The following is a 14,345-nucleotide window of genomic DNA, read 5'->3' on the forward strand; positions in this document are numbered from 1 at the left end:
GTTATTCTGGGTCATAAAGATCTGGGGGCACGGCAGTGCTCCCACCAAGTCGAGCAAAAAAGCGGCACGGCCGTACCATCCTTTTCTCGAAGCCATTCAGGCCATTTTCGACCGCCTGTAACTTCGTTGTGGATAAAACTAGAATGCTGAATTTTCATTAGCTATGCAGGCATTGTAAAGACACGGTATATTTCAAATTTCATTCAATTTGAACCAGTAGTTTAAGAATTATAACGGGTCAAAGTTTCTTAATTTTGTCACTCACTGACTGACTCACCGATCATCAATATTCTAAGGCACTTCTAGCAGATCTAGAAGCTTCAAATTTGGAATATAAGTAGTGTTTGGTATATGAATCAAGGAAAAACTAAAATATTTGAGGGCACGGTAGTGCAACCGCCAAGTCGAGTAAAAGTTTTCAATTTCGGTCCAGTTTTCTAGATACATAACTGCTGTCTACAAAATACAAAAAGAAATGAGATCCCATCAAAAACAATACTTGTCAAAAAAACCAAGTCTCGCAACTCAGTTGTTCTACGGTAAAAAGTTGTGAGATCTATGTAATACCAAGTCCAGGCCAGGAAATCTTTAACGTTTTACATAAATTATTGACTTGGCCATCGCACTAAATAATTTAATTTACACGTGTTTTCATGGTTTTTTTGACAAGTACCTATTGTTTTTGATGGGATTAATACTTACTGTAAAGTTTCATCATAATCCGTTCAGTAGTTTTAGCGTGAAAGAGTTTGGAACAAACTTTCGCATTTAATTAAAATTAAAAAGGTACCTACTTTCTGACAAAGAGCGATTTTGCAAAAAACTGCTTACCTAATACTTGAGTGCAGTGTTTAGGAACATGGGATGGGCGTACCCCAGCCCCTAGATTTTTAAGGGGGAATCCCCCAGGTACGCCGATGTTTGGGATCTATTCCAACTGTAGGTACTTACCTAGAAGGCATTTTTTAATTTCAGTAAGGCGGTTATCACACTGCGCCGCGCTCCGCCGCGGAGCGCGGGGCGACAGATTTAATCATTGTATGCAAGTGCCTCAGTTTGTATAGAAAACACGCGCGGCATTTCACACTGACAACGCGTGCGCGCGCGTGATTTTTTATATGAAAATCACGCGCTCCGCGGCGGAGCGCGGCGCAGTGTGATAACCGCCTACAACAAAAATAATATATCTTGGCATTTAGTATTTGTTGTAAATTCTACTGTATCAGTGTGTATTATGTTGATAAAGTTTATCAATGTTTATTAGACTGTTAATAGTCCAATTGAGGCTCTCTCTCAGTGAGCATATTCTGAGTGAAGACTTAGAATATTATTTTGTGTATTTTGTTTTCATGTAAGTACGTATTTGAATATTCATTTATGAATTCTTAAGAAAAATTCTGGAGTGGAGGTCACGTACCGGAAAACGCTACGTGGGACGACCGGGTCCACAAGGTGGACTGACAACCTCATAAAGGTAGCAGGAAGGCGCTGGATGCAGGCCGCTACCAAAAGGGATGTGGAAGTCATTGGAGGAGGTCTATGTCCAGGAGTCGTCACTCCTGGACACTTCATCATCATATATCAAACTAATATCAAATGAAGTACTTATATCAAACTAAGGCTGTATACAACTATGTAATTGTTTTAGCTAGTTTCTTTCTTTCCAGAAAAGAAAAAAAAACTTAACCATTTAACATTTTATTCAACCAAAACAATCTTACTTTATCTACAGAAAGAAAGAAACTAATACAAATTACGAAACCCTGTTTCCTAGAACATACCCGAATTCAATTCCCCAAGCAGATCCATTCCAATGTGAGTAGACCATCTTCAGCCTGAGAAAATGTGCATCCCTTCCACATCCTCAGGGAGACATCAAGTTCTATAGGCACATTTTTCCCACCTTCCAAATACAAGGGAAATTGCTACCCACTTACAAGCTTGTGGTCCAGTGTGAGCATGTATGTAGATAACATTTTGAGATTTCGTGATCGTTCCTCCTTTGTCTTTTTTTGTACAGTCAACAGCACATTTTTAAAATCAAAATAGCGCATAGCGCCTAAACTATGACAAATACTATACTAACAAGTTTATCACTACTAAAAAGGTGTTGTTTTTTCCCATTCATCAGATATAAGTAAGTAGTTGCTTTTGCGAGTAGTTGCGCCCGTATGAATTTTAGTTGTCAAATTTGAAAGGAAAATTAACTCAATGTAAAATACTTAGATTAATACCTAGGTACCTACTGTAGTTTTTTTATGAAAGACTCACATCATAAATTTAAATAGCACTAGCGACCCGCCCCTGATTTGCACAGAATACATACTTAAAAACCTTCCTCTTGAATCACTCTATCTATTTAAAAAAACCGCATCAAATCCGTTAAAAACATAGGAACAGACAGACAGGAAAGCGACTTTGTATTATAATGTAAGTAGTGTTGTATTTCAGAACAATTACATTGCGCGTATATTTATATCATTGGCATCGCTCCCACTGGACACTTCCCTAACAAAAGTTATTATTTTGTTTGCGTTTCATACACGACTGGGTCCCGTAGGAGTTCGCCCCGTAAACTTTACACCTGTTCCCGGGGTTCGGTAATTTGATTCCCGTGAAGCTGTATCATTTCTAACCTCGTTTTAGTTGGGTGAAGGTTTTTCTTGTGATTGGAAAATTATGGGACGTTTTCAGCTTGAAATTATATAAATAACTTATGCTATGAACACTATTAAAACCAAGAGAAAATTAGAAGTTCCAGTCATAAATTATCATAATCATATAATATCTTTATTGCTTCATGTGCTTGGTACAAACAATTATCTACATTGTACAATAGGTTCAGTGCCATAAAACATTGTTTTGAATAAAATTATCTCGTAAACACTATCAATAACTTATGGTAACTTAGCTAAGCTGTATAATGGTCGAGTGTGGTTCTTTAAAATTTTTGCTTCGAAGATTATAATATTATCAATACTCAATAATCAATACTCAATATTTTATTGCATCCATTATGTACTTAAAATTAGAACATTATGGGTCCTGTAGGGCACGGCAATTAGGAGAGAGGAGGACCACCCTAGATCAACCGAAAGATGTCAGAAGTTAGAGCCTTTTTATCAAGCTTTTTTAGCTAGACAAACTTCTCTCTTTTAGCCAAATACCTACAAATAACAGCTGAAATACTCTTTTCACTAATATGTTTTTCATATTTATTATGCTTCTATTTCAGATCCTTCAGAATGACCACCTACTTCTCATACCCAACTCCTGAGCTGCAGGCCGAGCTGAAGAAGACTGCTGAAGCCATCGTCGCTCCTGGCAAAGGCATCCTGGCTGTTGATGAGGCTAATGGTAAGAGAATGCCAGCAAAGGTTTGCGGAATGTTTACGGGCTTACAAAATACCGTCGTCGGCCGTTTGGTGTAGTGGTTCAGAACGGACTACTATGCCGAGAGGTCCCGGGTTCGATTCCCGGCCGGGCAGAAATTGAAATGATGAATTTTAATTTCTGTGACGGGTCTGGGTGTGACTATGTATAATATTTATGTATTTAAAAAAAAAAAAAAGTATATAAGTAGTATATCCGTTAAGCTAGCACCCATAACACAAGCATTAAGTTGCTTACTTTGGGGCTAGCTGGCGCTGTGTGAAATTGTCCTGTGATTTATTATTTATTATTATTATACCAGCTGACTGTAAATTGTATCATCATTTCAGTTGCAGGACAGGTCTCCAAAAATGATTTCCAGATTGACCGGTTTTTAGCGGCCTGCATCCAGCGCCTTCCTGCTACTTTTATGAGGTCGTCAGTCCGTTGTGACAGTATAATACTGCATAGATCTTTGACCAAGGGTTGTGCTATGACTCAGGCAAGGTGAACACTTTTATCGTTGCTAATCAGGTAGTGTTGTGTAGAGTGTGAGGCCCGGCCACAAAATATCGGTCGATTAGCCCTGTAAGAGAAGAATTCTAGCACGCTATTACGTCTCAGGAATCAATCCTCTTTGAGAGCCTTCCACAGCATCATGGTATTCTTTGTCCTTTTAGCTACTCGGCTCCTTAATCACGACGTGGCACCTTTCGAGTAGAAGTTCTGTACTTATTCCTTTCTCGTACTACGTTTACATATTATAATGTACGTTTCTAGATGGCATCGGCAAACTCCTGGTTGGTGTGGGATTGGAGAACACAGAAAACAACAGGAGGAGGTATCGCCAGCTCTTGTTCACTTCAGATAAGGTAATTTTGACTTTGTCTCTACGGAGGCTCCAAATCAAATCATAGATCCAAATTATTATAATAAGCACCTATATTTTCATTTTGGATACTTACTAATTTATAGGTATGGACCAACCCAGTATCATGCAGGTACTCATAATTCGTAGAGAAACGTGGTACTGTGGTGCTGTGCGGAGATCGAACCCGCGACCTCTGATGTAGAGTTCGAAACTATTCAACCAAATCCCTTTTTAAAGAAAACAATAATTCCAGGGAAATATATTACACCAGTCCCTAAAAAATGCGTGGTGTTCAGGTGTTAATACAAAAAGTTCCTAAAATACGACCATCATGGGGACAAATAAAAAAGTTTGCCAGTTCCAAAGAAAAGAAACTGTGCACGAAAACGTCCCGAAAGAGTCGCTTCTTTTGTTAAATAATAAAAGGGATATCCTTAAGGGCTTATTCTGAATGGGAGTTGGTTTTTAGGCCACCTGGTTTCCTAATGTAAGAATGTACGAGCAGTACGAGCATTGTTCTTGTGGATGCAAGCAGTTAGGGACTTTATTCTTAGTCAGATTTTTTTTATACGAACTTCTTAATTATGATCGATGATTGGTCTGTTATGGTTTAAGTATACAGTGTGTCCGGGCATGTAGTGATCAAACTTTATGGGCCAAATCTAGGGACAATTTTATCGATAAAAATACTTCAAATTTGGGGCTTGACCCATTTATCGCAAAATTACAAGGATTTAAGTTTTTAATTTTTAGTTTTCACCTCTTCCTTCAAAAACAAGTGAAAGTGTGGGTAGCTTAACATTAATAAGCAAATATTTTATATCATCTGATACAAGTTTCATACATTTTAAGGGAGTAAGAATGGATTTAATTAGAAAAATACATGACTTTTTGCACTTCTTTTTCAGTTATTTTCCAACACAAGAAAAACCAGGTCGTTAAGGTATGTTTTATATGCATTGTATTATTAGTATTTGAGCTATTCTACAAAACGAATGTAAATTTATTAGTCTACGTCTATTAGTTTCGACGTAATTGTTGAACAAAGATACCCCTTCCCAGCGGTTTCCATAGTAATCGGAATAGGTTGTGTGATTCTTTCAGGCAGTGCATTTTCGCATGTAGCGTGCGCTATGGAAACCGCTGGGAAGGGGTATCTTTGTTCAACAATTACGTCGAAACGAATAAACGTAGACTAATAAATTTACATTCGTTTTGTAGAATAGCTCAAATACTAATAATATAATGTAAATAAAACATACCTTAACGACCTGGTTTTTCTTGTGTTGGAAAATAACTAAAAAAGAAGTGAAAAAAGTCATGTTTTTTTCTAATTAAATGCATTCTTACTCCCTTAAAATGTATGAAACTTGTATCTGTTTTTTACTTCTGCTAATAGATGATTATATTGGCTATCGCATGATATAAAATTTTTGCTTATTAGTGTTAAGCTACCCACGCTTTCACTTGTTTTTGAAGGAAGAGGTGAAAACTAAAAATTAAAAACTTAAATCCTCGTAATTTTGCGAGAAATGGGTCAAGCCCCAAATTTGAAGTATTTTCATCGATAAAATTGTCCATAGATTATGCCCTTAAAGTTTGATCACTACAAGCCCGGACACACTGTATATCCTGATGCTCAGCAGCATGTGGATGGAAAATCAATTGGGTATCTAAACATAAACATTTACAAATCCCAACTTCCCAACTAATATTATAAATGCGAAAGTAACTCTGTCTGTCTGTCTGTCTGTCTGTTACGCTTTCCCGCTTAAACCTCGCAACCGATTTCGATGAAATTTGGCAGGGACATAGTTTGAGTCCCGGGAATGGACATAGGATAGTTTTTATCCCGGTTTTTGAAACAGGGACGCGCGCGATAAAGTTTTTCTGTGACAGACAAAATTCCACGCGGGCGAAGCCGCGGGCAGAAAGCTAGTAAGTAATATTCCAAAGCACAACTTTTCAAAAAGAACGAAATTCAGTCATTTTGGCCTAAAAATAGTTTTTAATTTTAATCAATTCAATCATCAAATCAATTTTGATCTTTAGTTGTTTTGAAATTGATGAAAAGTTATTGGTTATAGTTAAACTGACTAGGGAATATTAACAAAATAATCTTAATTGATTTAAAAAAAAAATGTATGTTCATAATAATTTTGATCCAAACTCATAAACTGATTTCGCACATCACAGCATTGATTTCTTTAAGCAGAATACGGATCTTCGACATTTTTATGCATGGGTTCCCTTCACGGAACCTTCGTTTGGAATACTTTAAATGTTTGTATACTGATGAAGGAACCACTTACCAAACAAAAACATTGTAATAGGGCTGGATTTGGAATCTCATTATTTATTTATTTACCTAGTATCTTTTGTTTACCTATGTAGCTATAGGGTCATATTTGACATAGATCAACCCTTCGTTGGATTTCCATCTCAAATAGACATGAAATTCTACTTAATAAGAAGTACAAAATCTTACATGGGCGTATCCAGTAGTCAGGCAGAGCAGCTGCCTTTCTTCTAGAGATGGGTTATACTAGGTAAATTTGATACTAGGTGCACCTATTCCAAGTATTTATTAATACGTGATCCAAATACCTGTTCCACTTAGTACGTAGTAATTTACCATACTTGACGCGACTAGTGCGGACTAATCCACGTATTATGACTTTAAAATACAATTTTCTTTGAAAAGATCCACTCGTAGTATTAATAATGCAATTTGAAATTGAATAATAATGTTTTTGCTGGTTGTTGATTGATTGATATCCTCCCTTCATACTTCAACAGGCTTAGGACTGTCAACTTAAAAGTTGGCGTATTTAAAAGATATCAATTTCATAAAAATATTTACATAATTTTTTCTATTTTTTATTTATGCAATTATCACGGACGCGTGACAACAAACCAAAACAAACCTGTCGGAAGAATAAAAACTGGTTTTTTACCGGCTAGTCAACAAGGAGTGAGCTGGATGAGAGAGAACAAAAATTAAAATATTCAAAACCTTACCTGTGTACAAATAGAGTTTAAATTACGTAATACATCAAACACCTATTCCTATCTCACACCTGCCTGCGCTCAAATTTGTTTGTCAGACAGAGACGGAGTGAATCTCTACGTTCGCACATAAGCTTAGCGAGAAATACGCGGTGCGCGTAATACACGACTACGGATTATGCAATAATAACCTCTATTACTTTGATGGTAGGGTCGGAAATCGTGTAATTTAAAAAATACTAGGTGGATCAAGTATTTTAAAAATTGGAATAGGTGCCACTTAGTACTGTAAAATACCTAGTGTGTGGATCTGTTCTAGTAAATACGTCTCATCTCTACTTTCTTCACTTGAAAGGGTATGGAAATACCTACCCTCAAGTTTCGTAGTTCAATGTCTAAGCACATCAACCAAAATCTAGTAAAGGAACTCGATCTATCAGAAAATCTGAACACTCCTGCTAGTTAATGAGCCATGGTAGCTCTTTTTCTTCTTGGTCGTTTCGCTTTTGATCACATTGAGGCGGTCACTGGGTGAGGCGTTCACAAGGTGGACCGACAACATCATAAAGGTAGCAGGAAGGCGCTGGACGCTGGCCGCTACCAATCGATCAGCGTGGAAGTCATTGGGGGAGGCCTTTGTTCAGCAGTCGGCGTCCTATGGCTGAAATGATGATGATGATATTCACTCGATTGACCTGCCACGCGATCGGGTTCCATGGCTTTATTGGCAAGTTTCATTTAATTTGCTTGTGGTCTCAGTAACCCTCAAGATAAAGAAAACAAAATACTGTAAATCACAAAAAGACAGAAATTAATTCCTACCTCAAAATTTTCAGGCTCTCTCCGACCACATATCCGCCGTGATTCTCTTCGACGAGACGGTCTACCAGAAGACTGACGATGGCCAGTCCTTCATAGAAGTGTTGCAGAAGAAGAACATCATCCCCGGCATCAAGGTTGACAAGGATGTGGTGCCTCTGTTCTTGTCTGAAGACGAGGTTACCACCCAAGGTAGGACAAATAGTTTTCAAGAGAACTTTAATGTTTTTAGGTTAGTGATAGATTCTAAATTTCTTGCTCAGTAAAGGTTACTAAGGTTTCGATCACATATTTTTCTCCTGCTTATCTTTAAATTATGATAGAATAATGTAGGTATTTTTGGCATCGTTATAAGTATGTAGCACTATTCATGTGAAGTTAAGTAGGTACAGATGTAAATAACAGTTAATAATTCCACTTAACAAAATTTTACTGCGTGGGGTCTATTTAATTGCTGAAAAAGTCTGCAAATCAACATTGCACTAAAGGAATTGTTACTAAATTTTGAAAATACTCCTGTACAAAATATAATTGATTTTTAATTTCAATACATTGCTGAAATATCCAGGATATTATACTTTCATTACTTAACATTCCAGGTCTTGACGACTTGGCCACTCGCTGCGCTGAGTACAAGAAGCAAGGGTGCCGCTTCGCCAAGTGGCGGTGTCCCCTGAAGATCGGGACTCACACCCCTTCAGACCAGGCTATAAATGACACTGCCCATATCCTGGCCAGATACGCCTCGATATGCCAGAGCCAGGGGTTGGTGCCGATCGTGGAGCCAGATGTGCTGTTAGATGGTAAGCTTAGGCAAGATCATTATTGCCATGAGGTCATTTATTTAGTATCCACTGTAAGAGCACGACCCTCTCTAATACACCCGGCATCAAATAAATCGCACCTCCCGCGACAAGCACTTATCAAACGTATGCATCCCCACTTCCCACCAACGTTGGTACCATTTGAAAGCCTAGTTCTAAGCTTCATTTCATTAAAGGAAAGGTTTTTACCCCAAAAATGTGTCTTTACAAGGATCCAGAGTCACTTCTTCAAAAAATAGGTAGTCACGCTATAGCCATTTTTTATGACTATAAAACTGTTAAGTTGGGATTAATCGCTATCCATCTGTTAAAGAGGACACGTGAGATCTTTATTTGGTTTTATAACCATAAAAATTGGTCTAATTGATCCCAGAGGTGAGCCCAAAGTGAGGTCTATTTTCAAGTCACATTTATGGTATATGTTAATCACTTAGAAATGAAATGTATTTTTCTTTAAGGATATTTATTGGGCTTTCAAATAACACCAATATTGTTGGGGTATGTACCATGATTGTGTCAGAAGAAAATCCTTAAAGTTCGCGTCGCGGAAGGTGCGGTTTATTTGATGTTGAGTGTATATATTTTTTTGTATCTCACCTGATGGTAAGTGATGATCAGGCCAAAGGTGAAACCCAACCAGTGATATACACAAATATGTGTAGAGGATTTGGCCCATTCTGGTCTAGTGTTGAGGAGGCCTGATTCTAGTAATAACGGTCGATGGAGTATCACAATAATATTTTAAATACCTACTCTTACTTAAGATGTTAATAATTTAAAAAGGTCGTATTCATAAAATCATGTAAGTAACCCTCACACTTTTGGGTCAAATAATGTTTATTACGAGTTAAGTAAGCTTCTATTAAAACTGCCCTGTCATTTCATAACTATTACCGCTGCCATTTACGGTCATATAATATTTACCACAAACCAATGAGTCCTATCATGGTAAAATTGAACAGTAAAGCATCTTCGAGATTGGGACCACTAGTTTTTTATAACAACGGGGAAGTTTTTGGACTGCACCTTATCATAATCGTCATCATTTCACTGGACGTCCACTGCTGAACATAGGCCTCCCCCAATGATTTCCACATCGCACGGTTGGTAGCGGCCTGTATCCAGCGCCTTCCTGCTACCTTTATCAGGTCGCCGGTCCACCTTGTGGACTGCACCTTATGGAAAGTAATAATCAGGGTAGGAGTTTCATCCAGAATTCTCAACTGCCATTTTATCTCCAACTGCCGAATCAGTAATGCTGTTAACATTGTTGTTACGACTACAGATTAAACTAAGCAATTTATTATTTTCGAGATTCTGTTTGCAAGATACGGTCTATTTAGCAGAATCTGGAGTCCACCCACAAGATGGACAGACCTCATAAATATAGCAGGAAGGTGCTGGATGCAGGCCACTACCAGTCAGCCAGTCGAAAAATCATTGGGGGTGGCTTTATGTTCAGCAGTAGACGTTTTATGTGGCTGAAATGATTTTTTTTTAAGATTTAGCTATTTATATTGCACAAATTACTAATAGTCCCGTTAGCCTCTTGTTTTAAATAAGCTTGTGTTACGAGTGGGCTCACCACAATGGTCGAGCGGCGGTGGGATTTGAACCCGCGTTCCTCGGATCTCGAGTCGGCCAGTCCGACCACTTCACCGTTGGGCTATCGTGGCTATCAATGATGATACGGTGTATAAAATTATATTTGGTATTACTTGATGTTCCTTTTTACTATGATCCTATTAAGTGCCACGTCGATCCAGCTACAGTATTAATTACTGGCAAACTAATTATAATGGCTTCGTGATCATTTATTCATAATTTTGGTCACAATCGATGGCACGTACTTGGCTATACTGACCCTTAAATCAATGACTATAAAGTTCAGAATAGCATGTTAATTTAACCATCGATTTTGCCTGAACCTGAATGTATCAGAAACATGGTATTTGATAGAATGATTATCAATTTCTGATAATAGTTAATTTTGAATTCAAAGTGCGTCATAATTAATTTCAATTAAGGATCATGTTTGTGCGCCATCATCATCATCATCATCAGCATAAAATATACCAATGCTGAAAATTGTGGACATAAGCCTCATCTAATAATGCACCCAACTCTGCTACATAAGTTTTTGTAAATATTTACTCTATGTTTTATTTAAAAACCTCCCACTAGGTGGACCGACGATCTATTATAGGTCGCAAGTACCTGGATGAGGGCAGCGCAGGACCGTTCATTGTTGCAATCCACGGGAGAGGCCTTTGTCCAGCAGTGGACGTCATTTGGCTGAAACGAACGAGTAGACCTAGTTACTAGTTAAAGATTTTCTTTCCTCTGACATTCTCCTAATTTTTCTTTACCAGGTGACCATGACATCGTGAGGAATCAGAAGGTGACCGAGGTAGTTCTTGCTGCAGTCTACAAATCACTGAATGACCACCATGTGTACCTAGAGGGTACTTTGCTGAAGCCTAACATGGTAAGTTAAAAACCAACCAGAAAGTCTTTCTGATGGCTGAAATTATGATGATGATGTTCACATAATAGAAAATCACAGACCAATAGAAGCAGATTATAAAGAAGCAGTAAACGATTCCTTTGTGCTAGGAATCGAACCTACAATCTCTATGTAGTTCGGTACATAGTCTTTCTACACTTCTCCACATTCTACATCTTCACAAATAAAAAAAATATTACTTCAGATTTTATTTATTTATTTATTTAAAACTTATATGCACATAGAACGGTGTACATAAGGCGGACTTAATGCCTTTCGGCATTTTCCTCCAGTCAACCTTAGAGCCAAACTGAGAGTAAAGTAGGCGGTATAAAATTACAGATTGTGCTGCTCGTGGTTAGATTTAAAGACCTGTAACATATTTCTATAGTATTATCTATTTTACAAGTCGAATCTTCTTTCAGGTAACTCCTGGTCAGGGCTATACCCCTAAAAGTACTCCAGAAGAAATTGCATCAGCGACTGTTACTGCGTTTCTGAGGAGTATTTCAGCTGCTGTACCTGGTAAATAACATCTTAATTAGTCTCTATTACTACTTACTAGCGGCCGCCTGCGACTTCGTACACGTGGATCCCGTTTTACCCCCTTAGGGGCCCGTTCCCGTGGGAATTTCGGGAATTCCTTTCTTAGTGCACCTCTACGGTACCTAAGCTACGTCCCTTCCAAATTTCTGTGTGCCTAACGTTTAGCCGTTTAGGCTGTGCGTTGATTTGTCAGTCACAGTCAGTTTCTCCTTTTATTTATTAATATATATATTTAGATAACTCTGTGGTATAGTCAAAGATTTGGAAACCATCCATCAGAATGTTTGAGGTTCTCTTATGGTAAAAATCAACAGTTGCTAGTTACAAGTTTGGTTTGTACAAGCAATTTGGAACCGGGCAGTGTCTAATGTCTATCAGACAATAATTATGTACCCAAACCTTCAGTTTAAATAGAAAAATCCTATTAATATTGAGACGGCATCATCTATGAAATCATTTAGTAATCATCGACTCTTCCACCAGGCATTACGTTCCTCTCCGGTGGCCAGTCTGAAGAAGAAGCGACCCTGAACCTGAACGCCATCAACAAGGTCCAGATGAAGAAACCCTGGACTCTGACCTTCAGTTACGGGCGAGCTCTCCAAGCTTCCGTCTGGAAGACCTGGGCTGGAAGAGATGTCAATGTGAAGAAGGCGCAAGAAGAATTGTTGAAAAGGGCCAAGGTAATTAACTCTTTTAGTTATAGTTTTTGCAATTCACGAAGGCGAGTGAGCTTTACATGTGTGGTGGCTCGTTACTGTTCGTTAAAAAGTTTTGATAGACTATCGTTATGTGCATGTACACGTACACAGACAACCTTCGTGAGTTGCAAAAACTATTATACTGTTTCGAGCTTTGTAAAGTGAGTTGAGGGAAGTCTCTCTTGATATAAACAGCTAGGGACTGAAACTCGTTGCCTGCTGAATCTGACACAAGACTTAGCTGGGTCTCTTTAAGACAAGAGTGAATAGGCACTTATTGGACAGGTATGTTCAAAAGCCTATTCACTATATCACCCTAGACCACATCTACTCTTAGCATCAGGTGTTTCTCAAATACCTGGGCTTTCATGTAAAAAGTCACTATTATACTTCGAACTGTTCCTATATTCTTCGCTGATTTAATTCTTAGCGAGTTTCATGACAGCCAGATTTTTCCATGGGAAAAAATTGCCCTTCACTGGTTGGAGTCTAATTTATTCAGGAGTGGTTCTTCAGGAGTTGCAGAAGTGGGAACGAAAGGTGGGAAGAGTCTCATATCCTGGCTTCATAATAAATGGATGAAGTATGGAAATGTTTGTTTATGTTACAGGCTAACGGTCTGGCATCTTTGGGAAGGTACGATGGTTCACTGACATCAGCTGCAGGGGCCAAGTCCAACTTTAGCGCGAACCACACTTATTAATGATAGAGCAATGTAAAAGGTCAATTGTAAATAAAAATCTATATTTTTAATAGTTGATTTATGAGTTGCACCACCTTATTTTAACCATGACTATAATCATAACCGGTGTTTTTGTATGGAGTTTGACAGATTTTGACGTTTGTTAAGGCCGGGTAGCAGAGAAAATGGCGAAAATGAGGTTTTCATTTATCATTTTTGAGGTACTAAACAGTAAAATTAAAGGCTAAGATTTTTATTGGGCATAGTTGAGGATATTTTCTAGGGCAATTAACGGATGGAAACACGATTTAATGAAGTTGACTCGATAGAATAAATTCCCAAAGTTACCTCTATTCGTTTTCTATTTATGGTTTTATTTTTAAAATAAGCGATTTGAGATTCTAAATCTTTTACTAAACTAAAGTTCAGAAATAACTTGAGGGCTTTTAACGGATGAAATTTTTATATTGCGTCTTATTTAGTTACTATGTTAAAAAATGTGGAAAAAATCGTCCATGACGGCTTGGACAATCTCAATCAGTCGCGCGGTGGCGCTTACGGAGGACGGACGCGTGTCAGTTTTATGGCCGTGACAGTTCGCGATTTGTCAATATTTTTGACAATGATGACTTTGATGAGTCACAGTATAATAATATCAGTGCTACTGGAGAAAGCTAAAATTTTTGATAATTAAGAATTATCAATTTTGTCTACCTATTGAAATTTAAATCGTTCGCATCCTTTTAAACGAAGACTCTACTCATGATACATAGTACATTCCTCAAATATGAGACAAAACCAATGAGTTAAAATTACATTTTAATAGTACCTACATACAATCGTCTTTACACTCTTTAGAAGACACTGACACTGATACAAATAAATAATAAAAAATTAGGTCAGTGGGTCAAATATAGGGGCAGCTGCACGTCACTGAAAGACGATTCTGTTTACTCGGCATCTGGGCTGGAGAACATGAACCCTTGTTTACAGATGCAGATGTAAATGGAGTTAT

General features: G+C 37.9%; 1 protein-coding gene across 2 annotated transcripts; it reads left to right on the plus strand.

Moving 5' to 3' along the window:
* Positions 1–1,269: 1,269 nt before the first annotated feature.
* LOC135081978 (fructose-bisphosphate aldolase-like) lies at positions 1,270–13,408 on the plus strand. Of its 2 annotated transcripts, none has more exons than XM_063976729.1 (9): positions 1,270–1,351; positions 3,236–3,357; positions 4,153–4,244; positions 8,089–8,263; positions 8,671–8,874; positions 11,268–11,383; positions 11,827–11,926; positions 12,431–12,630; positions 13,259–13,408. In XM_063976729.1, the coding sequence occupies exons 2-9, from the start codon at positions 3,246–3,248 to the stop codon at positions 13,349–13,351; spliced, it is 1,092 nt and encodes a 363-aa protein (XP_063832799.1). In that variant the 5' UTR covers positions 1,270–1,351; positions 3,236–3,245; the 3' UTR covers positions 13,352–13,408. The 2 variants fall into 2 exon arrangements, with proteins under 2 accessions (XP_063832799.1, XP_063832800.1); XM_063976730.1 differs by having other exon boundaries at positions 1,285–1,355.
* Positions 13,409–14,345: the final 937 nt, after the last annotated feature.

The sequence above is a fragment of the Ostrinia nubilalis genome, chromosome 21, assembly GCF_963855985.1.
Source record: "Ostrinia nubilalis chromosome 21, ilOstNubi1.1, whole genome shotgun sequence".
In the NCBI taxonomy this organism is placed as follows: domain Eukaryota; kingdom Metazoa; phylum Arthropoda; class Insecta; order Lepidoptera; family Crambidae; genus Ostrinia; species Ostrinia nubilalis.

Coding starts and splice junctions, on each gene's coding strand:
- LOC135081978 (XM_063976729.1), top strand. CDS start 3,246: ATGACCACCTACTTCTCATACCCAACTCCTGAGCTGCAGGCCGAGCTG. Junction 3,358..4,152: donor GGCTGTTGATGAGGCTAATG/GTAAGAGAATGC, acceptor GTACGTTTCTAG/ATGGCATCGGCAAACTCCTG. Junction 4,245..8,088: donor TCTTGTTCACTTCAGATAAG/GTAATTTTGACT, acceptor CAAAATTTTCAG/GCTCTCTCCGACCACATATC.